Here is a 22,299-nt window from a genome sequence, read left to right as displayed (position 1 = left end):
TTTGACATTAAGACATTCGAAGGCTGTTTGGATCTCTACCAGATAATTAAATGAGTCTTTTTTTTTTTCATTTTTTTAACAAAGTAAACATTTCAGCAAACAGTGATATGAGCATAATCCCCTGTTAAATAACAAAACTAAACTCTTAGGCGAGGATGTGAAAAAATTTGAAATTTCAGCTTGAAATTGGCAAAGACTCTGGAATGATCCAGTTACCAGCACTCCGTAGCAAATATAAGAGTGTATACACATGGTCAAGTGATTTAACTTACTGGTGAAATTCAGGCCGAAGGAATACACCCGCCTGTGTGTCTGGAAACTAGGACTGAGTGTCTTAGCTGTGTCACCTGTCAGCTGTGTGATCTGTCATATCGCAGCACATACTTTTCTTCTGTAAATAAGTCGTTGTTTTTGGACAGTCCTAGTTCTGAAATTCTACAACATTGGGATCAATCAAAAGCTATTTTTACTGTTCAAAGGGATATAAACTTTTTCTTGTGATGATTTCAACAAAGTCTACCTTTTAACTCCCTAAAACAATTGGATAAGTGACAGCTTGTGTGTGGGGTATGAAATAAGCAGGAGCCCAAGGTGACTCCAGGGTCGGTGGGCTCCAGGGGTGTTATTTACTGACTTGGGGAATCGGGGATGGTCGATTTGTAGTAGAAGAGGTTTAGATGTCATTTTTGGATAATAGGGTCTTGACCATCCCTCAGTGCTTGGTATTAGGTTTTTAATCTTGCTTCCATATGTAGCATAGATGGGAGATGTGAATGAAGTTAGAATTTGCCCATTAGATGTTGTGTAATCTAATTCTGAGGTAATGCCAATAAGAGCAAGGTGATGGAGGTAAGATGTAAACAGATCTTTAAAAATCTCTTTATTTATAGGGCTTTGATGAGTTGACTTGTTAAATGAGATAAAAGGAAGGAAATGTGGCTGCAGGCTGAGTTCTGGATGATGATGCAGGTGTCAGTACTGTTAAGCTCTATAATAAAAACAGGGGACTTATTTGCGAACCCTAGGATTTCTTAAGATAAGAGTTTATCATTACAGTAATCAGAAACCTATTTCCTTTACCAAATAGCAAATAGGTTGAACAAGAACATTGCCTCCGTGGCAGAGTGTGGGGGTGAGGGTTAGATGGTGTTAGGCTTAGTCCACAGCTGATGGACCCACCTGGCCGCATGGCCTGTAGGCTCCAGTTGTGAGGTCTGACCGTAATGCAAACCCATCTGGAGTCAGGTATTCAGAGGATTCTCTACATCTTTGGTTAATTTATTGAAATCTGATACATTATACATCTTGGTCAGTAAAATATCAGTTGAGGAGCCAAATAATAAAATCCAAGAGGTAGCAGATATGTTCATAGAAGATCTGTCTCTTGTGGAAATTTCCAGAGGTAGTTAGCACACATCAGTATGAAATAAGATCTGTATGAATTGGAACTTTTGGAAGAGGTAATTACTGATCTGTACCCCTGCACGATAATCGAAATAATTGCTAAGAAATTGCTCATTCATGTTTATTATTTCTTTATTAATTTGAATGTTTAATCATGAAACTGATTTTTTTTCATGTAAAAGATGAATTCCCACATCTAAAAGAATAGATTGGTTCTGATGAAAAGTACAAATGAACAAATAATTCATCAGGAAATGAATGAAAATCTTCTACTTGTACTCAAAACCTGTTCAGTTTTCAGGCTATCAAAAATGCTTGAAATATCTGTCATCGGTCATTTGAGTATCATCAACCTGAATCCACTGTGACCAAAATAACACCATTTTATGTCCATAATGCTGAAGACTTCTGATTGCATTTCATACAATAATCCCATGGAAATAAATCTATGAAATACCCATTTCATTATATAAATGTGTTATTACACATTTCCACTTGAGTATGTGATGGGACTCCCTCTTTGGAAAGTCAGCTTATGGAAGAATAGGAACCTCTGTGTCTTCCATTCAAAGTTGGTTAAGTAATATTGTTGTACCCATTTTTAATCTTCATTAGCTGGATGGATATTTCTGATTGAATATTACTTTTAAATCTTCCCAATTTTTTTAAAAAATTAGTATGAATACTCAGAAGATAAGCAGTGATTTTCCTGATTTTAATAATACTTGGAAATCTTTAGAAGCTTAACAGTTTATTTGAATTAAAAGCAGTCACTGACAAGTTGGAATTAATATAACCACCAATGAAACTCAGTAACATGAATACATTAGGGTGTTTCTATTCCCACTTCTGAACTTCCTTAGATAATGTGCTAAACAGAGTACTCACTATCTCATCCCTGTCTTCAAGGAGCAAGTTTTTAGATGGAATAATAAACTACACACAGGAAGACGTAGAAGAATAAATAACTTGTGGCACACCAATGGTCACACATTTTTCAGTAGGATTCATAAGAAACTCAAGAAGGACAGAGGACTCAGGAGAACTAGGTAGGGGAGCCTTAACAGGAATGGGCTGGATTTGGTCTTAAAGGACAGGTATGATTTGGAAGACATGAGCAATGCAGTCAGGCAGTTACTCTGGATACAGAGGGCAGGAGGTGGTGACAGAATGGTGACAGGAATGAGTCTCACCTGGGTTTCAAGAATGATCCGGCCAGGAAACGCCCTAGCACACACTGGAAAGGAAGACCCAAATGCAAAACAAAGTGAGGTACTCAATTCAAGTAACAAAAAAAGAAAAACAAAAACTTAAATGCAGATGAACTCTTCGTGGTGTTTATCATACACCTTCACAGAACATGTGTAAAAGCTCTGATGAATGAGTGTCGTATCTGCACGCAGGTCTCCAGTTAGGTGGTTCCTGTTACTAAGGTCTCAGAAGTAAGCTGAGTGAGCCCCGGCTGGCTCTTGCAAGTCACAGTTGGGCTGATGGATGGCGGTCACTCGCGCGGAAATTCTTTGGAAGAATGAGATGTGGAAAATGAGGAACGGTACCCTTACCCCCTAAAGCCGTGATAAGCCAGCAGTGGTCTGGTTGTGGCTGTCGCTTCTTGGGAATTGATGGCCTGGCTACATTGCTTGAGGGGGTGCGTTCTGGCATATGGTTCGACAATAACTTTGTATTTATTTGTTGTAGAATAATATAGATAACAACACATGAATACTAACAGCAGCAAAAAATCTGAGTGTTGTTGGTAATCCCTTACATTTATACAAAGTTTACTTAGGAAGAGTTCAGTGTGTTCCGTTAAATCTTTTACTTTTTCTTATAAAAATCTCTGTAACGTGGGGGCAGGAAGAAAGAGGCATTACCATCCATATTTATCACTTGGAAACAGAAGTGGGAAACAGAAGAGGTAAAGGAAAGTGAACTTGAGAATGGACTTAGTCTGGACAGCGTTTGGAAGAGCTCAGTCGTCCCTCATTTCGCATCTCCTGTGAGTCCTTGTGCCCCTGGGCCCCTGGCCTTCTGCTTAGGGTGTTCTCAGCAGCTCTTCCCTTGGGCATCGTTCTGTTTCCAACCATTCTACTTCTTCCCCTCGGGGTGTTTACACGTTCCCATGGGCACCTTTGCTTTCCTCACACTTTTCTTTTTTTTCCTTTTGCCAAGAATCAGATACACAGACTGAGGAGAGGAAAGAGCCGTGTTCGCAGAACCAGGACTCATGTCCCTAGTTGCCTCCGGGATAATCTCTTGAAGATCAGTGTGAGGTTGCATGTAAATTTGGCACGTCTCTTGATCCAATGGGGACAACCTTTCTGGGGAAAAGAAAGTGTAACAGTTATTTTATGAGCAAAGAAGAATTAAGTCCCCCATGGGACTTTCCAAAATGCTCTTCTTTCGTTATGTAGTACGATTCTCTTGGCCAAATCGAGTGAATCTTCGGTGGCAAGTAAGAAGAGACAGTCCTATCTAGTTGATCAGGATGTGTTTTGGGTAGTCCTCGTAGCCCTGTCAAGAATGCCTGAAGGAGCCCAGGGTGAACACAGCCAACTTTGGGAGGCGTTCCTCTCAGGACCAAGTAGGGGAAGGTGAGGGGCCACTCCAAGGGGAACTCACTCCGTATCAAGAATTGTCACCTTAATCTTGTGTGCATTAAACTGCCAGGCTTGCGTGTTTCTACAAGGAAGCTGACTTTGTCTGGGGCACCTCCATTTACTTGGGCTCTAACAAAACTCTCCAGTCTGTCCTACTTAGGATCCTGTAGTTAATCATTCTCTAAGATTATTTGCAGGATTAAAAGGGATGTCCTGGACAGAACTGCCTAATGCATTGCATGGCACAGTATGTGTTCTGTAGGTACCCGTACCATGCTCCCTTCCTTTTCATGATCACCTTTATGGAAATAAGCATCTGAAATCAGTGCCCCGTCTATTTATTTTGTTCCTAAGTGGAAAGAAGACCATGAGATCCATGGGGGAAAACAATAAATTAACCACAACTTACAGTTCTCTATTAAAGTACAATAAAAAGTAAATGCATTGTTAATCATGATATTCCCATATGCAGATAATATGCAAATATAAACATCAAGTTTTAGACCATGGGAATTAATATTATATGCTAAAAATTCCATACTATCAAGAAATGATGGTTTTAAAAATAACTCACTGATGTGTTCCTATTTTCCTGTTCCCCACGCTCCCCACCATTTTCATTTCACGGATCAAGACTTTCATAAGCAATATGGCAAAAAAAAAATCTGAAAATTTTCTATCATTAAAAATAGTTACGTAGTTTGGGTTGCCTGGGGGGCTCAGTCGATTAAGAGTACAACTTCAGCTCAGGTCATGATCTCACACTTCGTGGGTTTGAGCCCCGTGTTGGGCTCTGTGCTGACAGCTCAGAGCCTGGATCCTGCTTCAGATTCTGTGCCTCCCTCTTTCTCTGCCCCTCCCCTGCTCACAGTCTGTCTCTCTCTCTCAAAAATGAAGATTAAAAAAAATTTTTTTTTAAGATAATTACGTAATTGAATTATGTAGGAATGCTCAAGTTTCTTAAAACATTGCTGAAACTGTGTCTTGGGTTTTAAAAACATGCAATTGTAATATGATCAAAATATATTTTAATTGTGGTATTTTTGATAAATATATTGGTAGAAGACTTTGACTTGCCACTTTGTCTTGGTTCTATATATTGATATTTATTTTCTCAAGCTAGTGAAATCTGTGTTCAGTCTAGCTTTAAATTCTTCCCTGTTTTGATATCAAATTATTTAAGTTGAATTGTTAGCGTTTTCATTCCTTCTGAACTTCGTATTTGGCCATGAAGATTCTTCAGGACTACAAACTCGCACAGCTAAATTTTAAGGAAATCAACAATAGTGAATCAGATTCTTGGAATAGTCAAGTTATTTTAAGCAATTAGTGAATTTCAGAATTTAAAATAAAAATATGCTTGAGGTTTTTTTTTAAACATATTATTCCTAACTCTACCCCAACCCCACTGTGGAAAACAGTATTTTTCAGAGAGGAAGTTACTTCTTAATCTGCAAATAAGAAATGTAAAAGCTACCATTCTATTAGGGAATATATTCTGAAAATAATCAAATTGCATTTTATGTAGTCAATTAAATGTGATATATGGTTGGTTGAACTTGTTTCATTGTACTTCTGGATATCCCTTCGTATAAATGTGTATATGTATGTATGTATGTTTGTTTTTACTCGTAAAACCGAAAGAAGCATCCACAATCAAGCATGGCGTGTTACTTGCGGTCACCTGTGCACCCCTTGGAAAGTACAGGTGGCTCATTTAGAAGCAGCCATATTTCATACTGTGTGGCTGCCTATAAATGGGTTGCCCTGTACTAGCATCCTGTTTTCCCAGAAGTCCTGACGAAGGACATAAGACTCCAGCTTGGTGAACTCTTCCAGCTGCTTCCTAGAATGTGTGTGCATTCTGTTCTTCTTAAGCACTTGGTGATGTAGTAGGAACACTTCCAATTAAACTGTCGGCCCTAAAGGGCAAGGATCTGCCTGTATACTGAAATAGGATTTAGTATCTTGTGAAATATATTATAAATTAAGTGTTTAATATGTGTGTATTGAATGGATGTCCCATTAAAATGTAAGATGTTCACTGCTGTATATTATTTGTCTTTCTGTACAGATTGTGAGCTCCTGGTGAGCCAGGACTGAGATCAATTAATTTTATATTTCCAGTACCTAGGAAATTATCTGAAGTACAGTAGACACTATAAAAAGATGTTAAAGAAATGATTTAATTAATGCCGTAGATTAGAGAAGGAGATTTTCCAGATATGTTTTCTCAATAAAATTATCTAAATCATCTTTTTTTTTTTACTTTAATACCCATTAATATTAGGTCAAAAAAGGAAAAGATTATATTAGGATATTATACTCCCAATGTATTTTATCAATCCAATGAAGTGTTACCAGACTAAGCTACTATATATAAATTACTAGCTTCATCATCACATAGAAATCATAACGAAAAGTACATTTTATGAAAATAGCATTAATAGCTTATATTTACAATTAAAGTATTCTTTTACGTCAACATTTTTGCTTAAAACTTAAATGTAGAGGACTTGGATAATCTGAACGTACAGAATGGTGATGCCAGACAAATACTAATATTAACCACCTGACTGTAAGTTTAATTCTGTATGATAGGAGCCAAACTTATAAAAATTTAGAGAACTTCCTATTAAAACAAAAAACAAAAAAAACAAAAAACAAAGCATTCCGAGGCAGCTGGTTAGCTCATTTGGTTAGAGCATGGTGCTAATAATAAAAAAAAGAAAAAGAAAAAAAGAAATTCTGTGTTCCTCCTACTATTCTCTCCAATATAAAAAGTAGTGAACACCCGAAAACACAAAAGTAATCAGGAAAAGCAGAAAAGCGACAGAAAATAGAGATGGGGAGGGACAGCTGTTAGGGTTGTGGTGGTGTCATCCATGGCTTCCATATTTCTGTTGCTGATGTGCTCATGAAGGTCTGTTGCTATTCCTTATCATGTCTGATTCCTCTATTGGACAGTAAGATCCATAAGCCTTTCTTGTTTCGTGCCCTAAATATCTTAAGAGCATGTTTATTTGTAGAAGAAGGTGTTAATGAAAGGGTTTCTTTTCCTGGATCATACACTGGTTTGTTAGGAGATGACATCAGGACCCGACGTGATGTTTCTCTTCTCCCTCAAAACCCTCGTGCGAGCTCTGTTCTCTCCCTTGTGTCACCTCTCCATCACAGCCATCCCTCTGCTGCCTCTACTTGCGTCTCGGGCTCCCCTTGCATGATGACACGTTTGCGTGTTTTGCACACACACGTGACTTTACCCCGTGCACTACCCTGTATCCCACTGTTGCAGCCGACCTCCGTGCTAGATAAACATCTTTTAATTGTTTCCTGTTTTATTCCCTCACTCCAGTCCGCACTCCATATTGCCACTGATTCTCTCTGAAATACAAATACCTACAAATATCTGTGTGTCACTTCCTTGTGCACACACCTGTTTCCCCACCAACATCGCACTGCAGGCTGACTCACTCTGCACTCCCCGCGGCTGCAGGATAGCCCTTCCCTGATTTTTACAGCAAAACATCAGTGAGATGCTACCGGAAATTGTTCTCCATCCCAGGATACACCATGTTCTTCCAAACCTCCACATAATAACGAAGACTTTATCTGGAGACTTCTCTTCTGGTTCTGTAACCGCCAATGTCTACTCTCCTTCCAGAACAGCTCAGTTTTATCTCTTCTGCAAAGTTGTGTCCCACCTTCCTCTTTCCTTCTGTGCCTCTCTCAACCTTCCCACAGACCTTTGCTGTAACAAGTATCATATCTTTTTTTTAAGTTTGTATTTGAGAGCAAGAGAAAGCACAAGCAGGAGAGGGGCAGAGAGAGAGAGGGACAGAGGATCCAAAACAAGTTCTGTGCTAACAGCAAAGAGCCCAGTGTGGGGCTCGAACTCACAAACCATGAGGTCATGACCTGAGCCAAAGTTAGATGTTTTACCGACTGAACCACCCATGTACCCCTCTTATTGTTTTTAAAATACTTATTTTTTTTTTGCTGTGTAGGTAAGTAGACCATGGACAAGAGGGCCCTGTTCTGTTCACTTCTCACAGTAACTAACAAATTCCCTGCCTCATAGTCATAGTAAACATGTCTTAAAAATTCAGACAATGTGCTAATTATAAGTTCTTACCACAGTGTGTGAGTTACCACCGTCTTCACCAGTTGGATGCATTTAAAAACTAACACAGAGTAAAATGCCCTTGGCCCACCCTTTCCCTGCCCTGGTGTAGATGCTGACCCTGATGTGGCTGCCAAGTCCCCATCCTCAGTTGTAAATACTCTCAACAGGGACAAGCCGTGTGCAGTGGTAAACATCAGGGAGAAGGCGGACAGTGCAAAGTGTTTCACGAAGCCCTCCCGGAACTGGTATTAACACCTTGAATCACTGTATAAACTCCACGCGAGGTCAGAGTATATTCCACATTAATGACTCATTTTGGGTCTATACAATATATTTAGAATTACAAAATATTTTAGGATTGACTGCAAGAATTCTTAGCTATGATTACCTTACTTTATGGTTTGTTAGTGACGTATTTCGTGAAATCCAAGATGGTTCCAGAGAAGTAGCTACTTTGGCTATCTGATTTTCACTCCGGACTTCAGCGGGCTTTTTGATATCTCACTCTGGAGCTCAGGAGTTCATTTTTCTGTTCAAACGTTTTCACCATCCTGTTGAACACTGCTATTTGGGGGAAATTCTCAGTATCATCTCCCATAATGATGAAATAACATCAGTCATAAAATAATATTGGGGGAAAATAAACGATAAAAAAACTAGCTGATAGAAAAAAATCAGTTTGAAACCGAGAACAGTTGTAGGTAAAAACCAGCACTGTTGTGTAATTTTGTAAATAATAACTTAAAACTCCAATGCAAGTACACATACTTCATCTAGAGTTTCATTCTTAAATAATGAGACTTGGGTTTAAGAGCAGGAATCCAAACATCAGGAAATTCTTCATCAGTGAACTTTACTTTTCAAGTGAATCACCAAAATAACCTGAAACAGCACTCTGGTCTCAAGCAACGTTTCTTTCCAGATGACTGCAAATCCTTTTAACTCGATACACGAGCGATACCTTGCAATATGACTAGTACCTACCTCTGAGCATCACATGAGCACAACTGAGCCAATGATTCTGGAGATTCACTTTGATATACAAGTGCTTTGGATGACAAGCATGTTTCCAGAACAAAATATGCTCACAAACTAACGTTTTACTGTACTTCTTTTTACTGAAAGCAAATGTGAAAGCCATGTCCCTTTCTGTGTGTTTGTGTGTTTTGTTTGTTTTGGTTTTTGTTTTTTTTGGTTTTTGCACATGGCAACCTTTTCTTAGATTACTAAGGAGATTTTTACCAAAAGGTACATTATTCAAATTGAAATAAGTGTCAGGTAAAGTTAAATGATGACAGGATTCTGTGAATATGTGAAGCTTTTTCAGTTGTTTGTAGGAGAAGGTATCAGATTTGTGAATGAGGAATATGCTTCTTTCTCAGTTGTGGTTCTCAAAGCTCGCCTACTCGAGAAAGCACCTTCTCAAAAGCTGTTTAGACAAAGGCTGGGGAAATTCATGACTGCGGGCCTCGTTGAGCCTGCAGGCACAGAATGGATCAGATCCAGGGCAAGTTCTTGTCTCACACAAGTGCTTTATGGGGAAGATAAGAACTAGACCAGATACTTGAGAGTTAAGTGGAAGTCTCTTATAATGCTATTATTTTGTTAGGTGCTCAAGATATATACCACTTAATTCTTAAAAAATATTAAGACAGGGTAAATACTGTAAAAGATGTGGAGAGGTCATTTCCATCTGCCTGATGTTTACAGCCTGTTTTCCCTGGAACATTTAGTCCAAAGCATCTTTGCTACTTATATGACCTCAGAAGGAATCACAGGAAACAGACACAAATGGAATTACTAAATAAATTCAATACCAATCACAACTCTTAATAGATAATGTTTTGAAATAAATAACTGGCTTTAATCTTTTTTAAAGGTTCTATGGCCTAAAAGAATATACAGAACCAGTATTTGCTACACTGATTTCGTGCAGGCTGGTGGCTCCAAGACAGAAAGGGATATCTTCTCTATATTTTTAAAGTCATCACCCTTTAGCAGTATTAAGATTGGTCATTATAAAGTGTTTCAGATTCAGATTAAAATGGAAATGTCTGTTCTTTGGAGGAGTATCTTTGAGATCTAAAGATAAATCTTAAAAATAGTTTTTGAGGTATTTTTGATTAACGACAGGAAATTTTTTTTCCTGAAATAGTCATGGAATTCATCAGGGAGTTTTTTGCTACTTCGGAATGTTGCTGTTAGACATCAGTGCAACTTATGAGTTCACCGGTGTTTAAAAGCGGTGTTGAAATGTTTTCAGAGTCACAATGATGTTACAACTCCTTAACCACAAAGCAAGCCAAACTCAGTCGAAATGAATTCAGCAGTTTGTGGACAGAGAGCGAGCGGGGATGTGTTTCCGGTGCTTGTGGACGGACTGAGTCCAACAGTCCCTACAGCGAGGGAAATGTGGGGTTTCTGAGGATTTCTCCAGCCGTTTCAAGACATTGATCAATACTACTTTCAATGCTTCCTCCAGGAATAAAGTCTATGGTTCCACCTGTAACTGGAAAGGAACTATTAAATCATGTGGGGCATTTTGTGTGAACAAAGCTCTCTTTGGTGGACTGAAAATTGGAAAGCTGAATTCTGGAATGTCCAAATACTTTTCAACTGTCTGACAGGGAAGAGGAATGTATTTCCTATCATGACGTTGGATGGGCCTAGAGGCTTTGGGTGCTTAGTAATCGAGTGTAGGACTTTTTATACATAAGGAATTTCATGATGCCGTTGAAGACATAAGCAAACTTTTGAAAAACTACTAGAAGGCACCGTAAGAAAGCAAGTACCACAGGTACTGGAGATAGCAACTACCCTTTCAGAGACAACTTGGCTCAACTGTGTGACAGGATGTGTTGTGTTGTTTTTTTTCTTTTTAATTCAAGATTAAATGATAGAAAAAGCTGTCAAACCTTTCTCAAAAAAAAAAAAAAAATCAACCCAAAGAAGGCTTGGCAGACTTTTTTTATTAGTACATCTTTATTTGTTTTATTATTTGCCCTCCAATGTTCTTTTTTACGTTCCTCCAGAAAGGTTTTAACGCAAGTGGTTACTTGTAGAGGTTTGTCTGTAAAGCTGCAGACTAGAAGCTCGTGAGAAAGCGCACAAGTCACACAGGAAGTTCAATGTCATTACTTTATCAGCACGGGCACGCACCTCTGCCAAGGGAATCTTTTATAACAAAACAGTTCTCTGTCACCCAGAAGCAACTGGTCCTCATCATCGGAGGTCCTGGGCAAGCTTGACCGTTTCCTCGTCCAGGCCTTAGTACTCCACAGCAGGTGCTTGTGTTTCAACGTTTATTTATTTTTGGGACAGAGAGAGACAGAGCATGAACGGGCGAGGGGCAGAGAGAGAGGGAGACACAGAATCGGAAACAGGCTCCAGGCTCTGAGCCATCAGCCCAAAGCCTGACGCGGGGCTCGAACTCACGGACCGCGAGATTGTGACCTGGCTGAAGTCGGACGCTTAACCGAGTGCGCCACCCAGGCGCCCCAGGTGCTTGTGTTTCAAAGCTTAGTTTAGAAGCATTAGGTGGGGGGGTCTGGAGGGGCTCAGTCAGTTATGCGTCCGACTCTTGATTCTGGCTCAGGTCATGATCTCACAGTTTCCTGAGTTCGAGCCCCACGTTGAACTCTGCGCTGACAGCATGGAACCTGCTTGGGATTCTCTGTCTCTCCTTCCCTCTCTGTCCCTCCCCCGCTTGTGCTGTCTCTGTCTCTCTCAAAATAAATAAACTTGAAAAAAAAATCTAAGAAACATTCGATGGATTTGCCAACTTTTTCTCCCATTCCGAGTGCCATTAAAGCCTTCACCAAAAGCCAATAAACCATCTGGTCCTTTGTGTTGCTGACATCTGGCTTTAACAATCTGATTCTGGATTTTAAACATCTCCACTTTCAGAATATTTAGTCACTCAACAATCATTATAAACTAAAAAGGAATCCCGATTTCTGGTGCTCCTTGAAAGGTCGGAGGCTCGTGTGCCGCCAGGTGTGAATTTCCACGGGACAGGAGGTCGTAACTGTCTCCCAGGGCCTGCTGTCCTGCACGGACTTTGCTCTTCGTTGATAAGCCCTGCATGTCCTTGAGCATGAAGGCTGTCAACTCCTCGTATGGATTCCTTGGCTTACCCGGCATCCTGGCACAAGGGTGTGGATGCTAGTGACAGACCCCTGGCTCTTGTTGATACCTGGCTTTTGTTTGTCTACTGAATATTTTCAATTTTATCTTCCACTGGCATTTGATACTTAAATACCTAATTTGACTTCACAGTAGTGGAACATCTGAGACGTTACCTGTTACCAGGAGCGGGGCCCTCCTTAGGCGTGGCCGCACCTCCTTGTTGGTTCTGTCCTCAGTTCCTCACACCCTGCGGCCTTGCTTTAAAGCACTGCTCAGATCCCCGCGCCTCCAACCCAAGAACCACATAAAGCAACAACAACGAAGACTCCGGGTCCGTTTTCCCTTTTGTAGAAGGAGAAGCACAGGCTAATTAATGGGTAGAGCCTTTTGCGACGCTTCTGTCCCATGGTTGTCTGTCCGACGCAACTTCAGCAGGATACTGGCTTGCTTTCTCCCCGGTGTGTTGGCTGTCTGTGGTCAGATTAGAGTAGTCAGATATCTGCGTGAGCCCTGAGACCCTTCCCCTAAATGCCTGCCTCCCCTTTGTGGCAATTAAAATACCCCTTTGTTTTGCACTGGAATTGATGTTCTCTTATGTTCTTTCCTTCTGGGCAACTGGACTTAAAATTACAATAAAACCTTGGTTTGCCAGCATAATTCATTCCAGAAACACACTTGTCATCCAAGGCACTTGTAGATCAAAGCGAATATCAAGAACCATCGGCTCAGTTGTGATCACGTGACATTCGACGGCACGTACTACTCGTATCGGAAGACATCGCTCGTGTGTCACGTTACAATTTGTTAGAAATGTTTGCTCATCTTGCAGAAGACTCGCAGAATGAGTTAGTCACAATCCAAGGTTTTTCAGTATTTGCATTTCTTAAATAGATCAGAGTTATTGTAAAGGCATAGTTAGTAACGACTAATACTTTATGGTGGACACTTTTAGGAAGAGAGTTAGCAACTTGAGTGTAAATGACCACATGTCATTTTCTCTCCCCTGTACAAAACTGCAGAACTCAAATCCTGATTATATAGAGATCATCAGGGTGGCATTATGTTGCGAATTTATGGATATATTGTCCTCCATGGAAACCATCTCAAATGCAAGTCTGGCAGGCCGACCTATCAAAAATCACAAATCCGTCCTTCCTTCCTTCCTTCCTTCCTTCCTTCCTTCCTTCCTTCCTTCCCTCCCTCCCTCCCTCCCTCCCTCCCTCTCTCTCTCTCTCTCTTTCCCTCCCCCCCTTATCTTTTCTTTTTTTATTTTCTTTCTTTTTTTCTGAAAGGAAGAAGTCAAAGTTAGGTGGAAGTTAATGTTAACAGACCATGTGGTACATCAAGTTCCCAGCTCTCCTTTTTAAAACGGTCAACATTTGCATCGGGATACAAGGGGAGAAATGTTAGTGGAAGACTGTCTCCACAGATGGCCGTAATATATTGCTTCACATAAAAGCAATATACAGCTCTCAGTACTGCAGAAGCTAAATCTTCATTTCTGTCATCTATTTCTTTGAGTTTAAGAGCTAAGTTTGGCGAAGTCATTATAGTGATTCATTTCTGGGATTTCCGTTGCACATGGAGTTAGCTGCCCAGAAGCCCCCCTAACTGTATGCCACAGCAGTGTGGCAGGTGGAAATTCACAAGCCTGCCTTCTGTGAGTAGGAACAACTTTTCAGTTTCCCATGACGCTTAAGATCTTGCAGTTAAAGAGAAAGATGGTGTGAAGGTGGGCGGGTCATGACTGTAGGTTACAGTCAGTGCTGGCAGTAAGGACCCTGAAGAGTGCCTTTCAGGCTCTGTGCCACACAGGCATGGCTGGTCCCTCCTTCTGGAGAGTTTGAGTTTGACAGAAGGAATGTGGAAGTAGGAAAAGCTTACAGCTCCATGAGACAAGGCTCTAAGGCTTACTGGAGAATTCAGCATGCTGGCAGGCAACCTAGATTAGCAGACGAGAATTTGGAACTCCTAGGAGAAGAGACTCTGTATAATTATGTAAATAGATAAGAACAAATAAAATAATCAAGCATCACGGGATGACACATGGTTACCAAAGAAGTCCACTCGAGACCCACCTGTGTTTTTCCCTTTTTAAATTCACAGTCTTCTTTTTCTTTCCAAGCTCCGGGAGGCATTTGATAACCTACACCATCTCGTCTTTATTTGATGCTAACCTACAGTCTGCCGTTACTTCTCCTCAATCTTTCCCCTCCTTTCTCACAGGTTTTGACCTAGTAAAATGTGAGGATCCCGGAATCCCTAACTATGGCTATAGGATCCGAGATGAAGGCCACTTTACCGACACTGTAGTTCTGTACAGCTGTAACCCAGGCTATGCCATGCATGGCAGCAACAGTCTGACCTGCCTGAGTGGCGACCGGAGAGTGTGGGACAAGCCCCTGCCTTCCTGTGTAGGTGAGTTGGGAAGTTGGCCTCCTCACTACACAAAAGCATACCTGAGAGCAGGAGCCCCACGGTGCTTCGGAAGAGGGCAGGGTTTTTCTGCTCTCTCTGCAGTGTAGGTTTTTATGTATTTCCAAGATATGCATGTCTTTTTGTTGTTTCTTGTTTTCTGTAGGAAAGGACGATTTCCTGGTACTGTTTTACTGAGGCTGTCTGCACAGAATTGCTATTGGAATTATAACTCAAGTGTTTCATTGTTTTATACTCTCGACTTTAATTACGTAGCAGATTATGTCTTTCCATCAGGGTGATGCTTGGGAATAAGTAAAGGAAACAAATGATGGAGACGGACGAATGGGATTTTGTTTGGTTGTGTGTATAAGGTGGACGTGATGGTTTGGGGGTTTGTTATTAAAAGAGCTGTATGGAAATCCGTGGGCCTGGAGTGACTCCGCTCCTGTTTCCCTGTCTCGCAGCGGAGTGTGGTGGTCATATCCATGCTGCCACGTCAGGGCGCATCCTGTCTCCCGGCTACCCTGCTCCCTATGACAACAACCTGCATTGTACCTGGACCATCGAGGCCGACCCAGGAAAGACCATCAGGTACCTGTTGTACTTTGGTTTCCGCGATGCAGTTTTAGAATACAGTCGTGTCTTCTATATTTGTAGTGGACATAATAGTACATCTGTTATTATCCATGACTAGATTTAAGTTTGCGAGTCAAAGAAAAACACGTAATGGTGCGCATACAGTTTTGGTTGGCTCACACGCTTACTTTGGTGTTCCTTTAAGAACTTGTGTTAAGCCATCTATATAAAAGAGAAAAAGGAAGTAAAGGTATCAGTTAGCTTTTGCCGCATAACAAACTGGCCACCAAAGTTCAGTTGCATAAGACAGTGATTTATCTGCCCTTGACCTTGTGGGTTGCCTGGGCAGTCCTGGGCTGGGCACGTGTGGCAGGGTGGTCCAGGATAGTGTCACTCAGGTGTGCACATCTCAGCTGGACGTGTCGGAAGGCTGGGGCCTCTCGATACCAGACTGCTGTTTCTTCAGTAAACTAATCACGATGGAACTTCCCCGGCAGCAAGAGAGGGCACACTTTTCAAACTTCGCCTTGCGTTACATTTGCTAACATGCCATTTGTCAAAGCAAAGCTCATGAGCAAGATAGAGTTTGAAGAAATACACTCCAGCCCTTAATGGAAAGAAAAGCAAAGTCATATTGAAAAGGGGCTTGCATACAGGGTTGGGGAGAATATGTGGTCATTTGCCATATACCGAAGTTAAGTTTGAGGTAAACCAGGAAAGCATTTCAATCTAAAGTTACACATATAAATGAAAATATTTACAAATCACTGAAAATTGGGGGACCTGGGTGTCTCAGACGGTTAAGCTCAACTCTTGATCTTGGCTCAGGTTTTGATCTCAGCGTTGAGTGGAGTCCCATGTTCGGCTCTGCACTACATACACATGGAGCCTACTTAAAAAAAAATCACAGGGGCGCCTGGGTGGCGCAGTCGGTTGGGCGTCCGACTTCAGCCAGGTCACGATCTCGCGGTCCGTGAGTTCGAGCCCCGCGTCGGGCTCTGGGCTGATGGCTCGGAGCCTGGAGCCTGTTTCCGATTCTGTGTCTCCCTCTCTCTCTGCCCCTCCCCCGTTCATGCTCTGTCTCTCTCTGTCCCAAAAATAAATAAACGTTGAAAAACAAAATTTAAAAAAAAAAAAATCACAGAAAATTGTGCAAACATTTTAAAAGAAAATACTCTGTTTTAATTGATGGGTCTTGGTTATTATGGTAATCTTTTTATACGGGTAAGTAAACCAACGAAAATTAATCTTTGCAAAGCAAGTTTTCCATGTTCTGGTCAGGCCGTGTCAAAAACCACAGCACGTAAATCAAAAAGTAATTTCAAAATAAGTTGTTTCTTGATCATAGTTCTCATGAACAAGAAGAGAACACAGTCCTTTGCAGTGCTTTGTAGAATCCTTTTACTGTGTGTTCATTTATTTTTTTCCCTTTCATCGTAGTTCTTCTGAAATCTCTGTACACAATTTACTGTCTAAAAATTCTGCCCCACCCTGGGGCGCCTGGGTGGCTCCATGAGTTAAACATCTGACTCTTGGTTTCAACTCGAGTCACGATTTCACGGTTTCGTGGGTTCAAGCCCCGTTTCGGGCTCCTCTGTGCTGACAGTGCAGACCCTGCTTGGAATTCTCTGTCTCCTTTCTCTGCCCCTCCCCGACTCTCACTGTCTCTGTCTCTCTCAAAATAAATAAAGTTAACAAAAATTAAAAAAAAAAAAAGATGAACAATTCTGCCCCACCCCTAACAGTCCTAATCCACAGATGTCCAGGCCATTCACTGCCTTGTGCACCAGGAAGACCACGAGAGACTGAGTGGCCAATTCAGCTCCTTCTTCAAATATATGAAGTTGAATCAAGTGGGAGATCAAACACAGAAAGTTCTTTATGGGGCTAGTGAATGGACAGAAGCATTCATAAAGCACTGATTTGTTTTTGTCCTTATTCATAAAAGGCACCCTAGCAGACTTAGTAATGTGTGTAAAACAGACATAGACCCATCATGCTGCAATTTTATAACTTAGTGACAGTAAACGGGAATGAAAGCCGAGGGGAGATGCATATTGTATCCTGTGATGCTCCGTTCCCTTCATCGGACATCCATCCTCTGAAACCCACAGCTCTCTTTCACACTGTGACACGAACATCTTGCCGTCTTTTTAAAAAATAATTTTTGAAGTTTATTTATTTATTTTGAGAGAGAGAGAGAGAGAGTGAGAGTGGTAGAGGGGCAGAAAGAGAAGGAAGGACGGAGAAAGGACATGAGAGAGAATCCCAAGCAGGCTAGCTGCTGTCAGTGCAGAGCCAGATGTGGGGCTCGATCTCAGGAACCGTGGGATCAAGACCTGAGCCGAAACCAAGAGTCGGACGCTTAACCGACTGAGCCACCCAGGCGCCCCAAGTATCTTGCCATCTTAAACTAACATGGCACAAACTATTACCACTTTCAAAGCCTAACAAAAAATAATTCTCATTACTTAAGAGGAGCAAGAGAAGGCATGTCAATCACATATATAATGCAAGTTGTCAGTTTATAATAAATGATGTAAAAATTAACTTGTGACCTTAATTAAGATAAATGGTTAATTAGATAATTATTGATCTACTGCGACAAAAATAAGATATATTAGAGTAACAATGTAAGAATCTGTAATCTTTATGGAAATCAATGCACTTTTCCACTGAACTAAATAAAAGTAAATATTATTTCTTAACCTTTAACTCCTGAATGCTTGACCTGAGTATTATAAAAGCCACTATACTAGTTTTTATTTTGAAAAATTCTAAGGATATTTTATGATTCCCAAAATAACTTGACGTAAACAGGATATATTTTCTTTTAGGGAGATTTCAAATTTCTGTATCTCTTATGAGTTCCTTTGTGATTTGTTTCCTAAGAATTAAAATAAGCATTGTTCTCCTAAATGCAAACCAGGGGATGAATTCATTCTTGGCAGGTGAATCTAATACTTCATTAGCATTTTAATAAGAAAAGAGAGAAGAAAGTAATAAAGAATGAGTTGAAGTAATAACAACTGTAGAACTTTTATGTCATGGACTGGGCTCTGATGTTTAACCATTAGGATTCTAGAAAAAAAGACATCGAATACACTAATTTGTTGTTCTGGGGATGTTGTCCTTCTCTTCCATGTCTTTCAAATATGAGAGTTTACTTTAGCAAATTTGTAAACAGATCTTTTTGATTTAAGCCATAAAGTCCTTCCTAATAAGGAAATCAAGAAGGAAGCATCAGTATTTATAATTAATTTGCTCAATCAATGTTCAGCTTCGTCTCAAGATGTTTCTGGTGATTCCTCTTCGTGAAGAAAATATATATTGATTTTGGTGTGGCACTTTGGAAAACAAACATAATTAAAAGTACATGATGTACAATTTTAGGCTTTAAATGGTACTAATACTCAGAAAGATAGGGTCCAGTTTTAGCTTTGATATTTGTTGGCTAGTGTCTAAGCCTTAGTTATTCCACTGGTAACTTAGCCAGTATTAACTGAACTGTTTATTTGATAATGAAGAATACATCAGTCATATAAACATGAGTTCGGGGATTAATTTAAGTATTTAAAAAATTCTTCATATAAATGGAATTCATTATTATACATTCAGACTCTGATTTATTTAATGTAAATGTTTTTACTCTCAAAGAATGAATAAACAACAGGATCCCAGAAATTATTTAAAAAATGGTTTCAACACACTTCAGGGCCAATTATTGTTGGACCCATTTTGATTTCACTGAAGCCCCAAGCAATTTCTGATTGCCTATTGCATAGCTTTTTGCTCAAGGCAATAGATGACCCCTGAATGGTTATTGTTATAGGGCACCTGGGTCTGGAAGAGGTTTGTAATTTTAACATATATTCTATAAAGCAGTTACCTGAGCTGAATTTAATTAAAAGTCTAATCACAAGACATTGTAGTACATGTAGCCACATTTAGTGTTACATGTAAACATTTCTCCAAGAGACTCTGTGTATATTGCTGAACACAGCTGTAATTTATATAATAAAGATAACAGCACTATAAACATCTTCAGCAAGCAGCATCGAAGGCCACATTTTACATAAAGACGTGTATATTGTTCGTTGGTATTAATTGCCTTTCTGCAAGTGTAATTGTCTGGAAAACTCACTTTGAAGGTATTTCTGTGCCTAGTCGTTCGCAGGAAATTACATTGGGAGGTATGGTTAAGGGGAATTCTTTGGGAGAAGCTCGGGCAGGATTAGAAACATCAGAGGCATATCAAAAATTTACCACGATTGTCAAAACTGTCCCTATCCAGATTTTACAGAAAGTGAAATATGGGTTGCTGGACCTCACCTCAACCTGATGTGCCCTGGACTTGTTTCTTGGCTATCCCGTGTGATAGAGTACAGTGAGGTCTGGCTTGGAATTGTAGGGATATTTTCATTTATTTTTGACCAGACTTCAAAATCCCCATAAGCAATAGAGTCAAGAGGAATGTGGTGGGCCAGTGACCTCCACTCATGAGACAAGTCTGTCCGGTCTCAATATTGAGCCTTAGCCAATGTGCCGGGAACCTGAGTTGGAAGCCTTTTGAGGACGTAACAGCTGAACATGGGGCCAGGAATCAACACATCTGAGGTTTCTCCTTCTCCTTTCCTATTTAGACCACAGATTATACTTATCTGTTGTAGACAGTGTGAGGAATTCGCCAGCCACAAGAACTTCAGCCATCAAAATGAGGAAAGAGACCATTAGTACTGACAAGTCTGCCGTGTCTTGGCTGGCTTCCAGTCCTTAGCCTGGAGCCACGGGGACAGCCACGGGGTTTAGCGTACCTCCCCAGCCACAGAGGAGCCAGTAAGAGAGAGGCAGGACAGCTGCGGCACTCCTCACTTTGCGGGATCCTCACAAGCGCAGTTTCGGTTATTACTTCTTTATTTAACAGCCCTCCTCCAACCATGCGGCCGGAATCTCCGCAGAAACTTGTGGACGGGCTGAACAGTTGCATAAAGAACAGACTTCCATTTTCACTGTTCAGTCCCCATGTCGCTACACAAATAATGGAGGCACACCGCCGTCGCTGAGTGACCATGTCTTCTTTCCAAGTCCTCGAGTAGTTGAGCATGTGCATCTGCTACCAAGTTCATGCACAGGGCATGTTGCGTTGCTGCCTCGTTTCCTCGATAAACCCACTTGACGTTCTGCATGGACATCATGAAAAAGGGCATTGGCCAACAAAGACAAAAGTACAGAAAAAAATGAAAAGTGGTAACATGGGAAGTGAAATTGGAATCGAAGCTAAATGGAGATATAGGAGAAGTAGTTGGCAGTGGAAACATGGGCATTACCCTGTTTCGTAGACACGAGACCCCCGCAGATGTACTCCAAATACATCAACTTCTGTCATTCCTGTTATCATTCCCCCTGGGCCTGTTTCTACTTCTGCATCCCCTAGTTCTGTTAACATCCACCTTCCTCCGAGTGGTTGGGGATTTTAATTATCAGGATTATCTTCCGCTCTTCCTTATTTCTCCTTCCTCAGTCTCCAGCATTTCCCCAAAAAGGAAGTCCAAGATGTTGGTCTACGTCTCACAGCATTCCTTTGGTAATTACATTAAATTTCCTCATTATAAGCACTTAGAAAAAACTCAGTGCAGATGCACCAAAGCCTTGTCAGCTCTCCGTTTGTTCATCTTCCTTTCTTCTTATCTTACTCTTCCAGTTCCTTACTTAACATGCTCATTACCTTCCTTATTTTAATCTTCTCCCAGCTGACCTTTCAAATCCGTGCTCTCCCCTCCCCAGTCTCTGCAACACTCCCATCGCTCATCAGCAAGCATAAGCTCCTTAACAAGAGCTGTAATACCGCCTTTGATTTTGCTTACTGTGCCTTCACAAATTTGTCTCCGACCACGAGTAGATGTGTTAGTCCCTAGTCCCAGCTGTGCTACACCAGCTCTGTCTCTTGACCTCCATTCTCCCCAATTATTCCTTCTTGCCTCGTCTCCAGATTCTTCCCATCTGTTAGGACCCAGTTGAAATGTCAACTCCTCAACAAAAATTTCATTCTTATTATCCCATCTAAAAATAACCCATTTTCTTCTTTGAATTCAGCATTTCGATCCTACAGCTACCATCCATCTGAGCGTCTGTCTGCGTGAATGTCATAAGCGTGTATCCACGGACGGAAGGCAAAACTCTTCGTACCCTAAGCTTCCCTCCTGCCCACACTCACACGATCCTCACATCTCACTAATGCCGTGACTGAAGCTCCCAGGTAGTACTCCCGCACCCACCGTGGCCACCACTCTCCTGTTCAGACCCTTTTCACTCCTGAGACCTGTTAACTGACCATCCTGGGAGGGCTTTCTCTAGTCCATTGTTCCCATGCTAGGGAAGGTGTTTTATTTTCTTTATTAAAAACATTGGTTTAATAATGACCAAAAATGAAGGCATATATAGACATTTTGAAAAATGTTAAAAAAAAAAAAAGACACACATTATACCTCTAGCAGACACGATTATGAGGATGTTGACGTGTCTTACATGCACGTTACGTGTACCTGTGTCTATTCTGCAGTGTGAGTGGCTGTGGTTAAATATTGTCTCTTGTTAGTAATTATGTTATTTCTAATTTTTGATATTATACATAATCATATGGAAAATAGTATTGCAAGTAAACTTTTGCTTATATTTATAATTAATACCTTAGAATACATTTCTAGGAAAATCTTTGTTGGGTCAAATTGTGGAAACATTTTTACATGCCTTTTTGTTTTGTGTTGTTTTGTTTCTTGAGAGAAGGCCTGTGAGCTGGGGAGGAGCAGAGAGAGGGGGAGAGAGTGAATCTTAAGTAGGCTCCACTCCCAGCCCAGAGCCCCATGTGGGGTTCAGCTCCATTTCACAACCATGAGATTATGACCCGAGCCAAAGTCGGGAATCAGGCACTCAACCAGCTGAGCCACTCAGGCACCCCCACATTTTTATAGGTCTTAATACAAATATTTCTAGAAAGCAAAAATGATCATTTCACTTTGTCACTTCAGAAAATGATTTTTGGTCTGCTTA

The 22,299-nt window shown here is 40.8% G+C and overlaps 1 protein-coding gene across 1 annotated transcript in view; it reads left to right on the top strand.

Moving 5' to 3' along the window:
- The window catches only part of CSMD1 (CUB and Sushi multiple domains 1), a 1,645,367-nt gene that overhangs the window by 1,310,362 nt on the left and 312,706 nt on the right, over window positions 1-22,299 (top strand). Inside the window, exons 23-24 of the mRNA XM_040490416.1 lie at window positions 14,485-14,676; window positions 15,141-15,267. Of these exons, the coding sequence (XP_040346350.1) occupies window positions 14,485-14,676; window positions 15,141-15,267 (319 nt within the window). The remainder of the gene's footprint in view (window positions 1-14,484; window positions 14,677-15,140; window positions 15,268-22,299) is intronic.

This window comes from Herpailurus yagouaroundi, unplaced genomic scaffold, assembly GCF_014898765.1.
Source record: "Herpailurus yagouaroundi ecotype Mexico unplaced genomic scaffold, PumYag 181, whole genome shotgun sequence".
NCBI lineage: Eukaryota > Metazoa > Chordata > Mammalia > Carnivora > Felidae > Herpailurus > Herpailurus yagouaroundi.
This window is presented reverse-complemented; position numbering and strand designations above follow the sequence as displayed.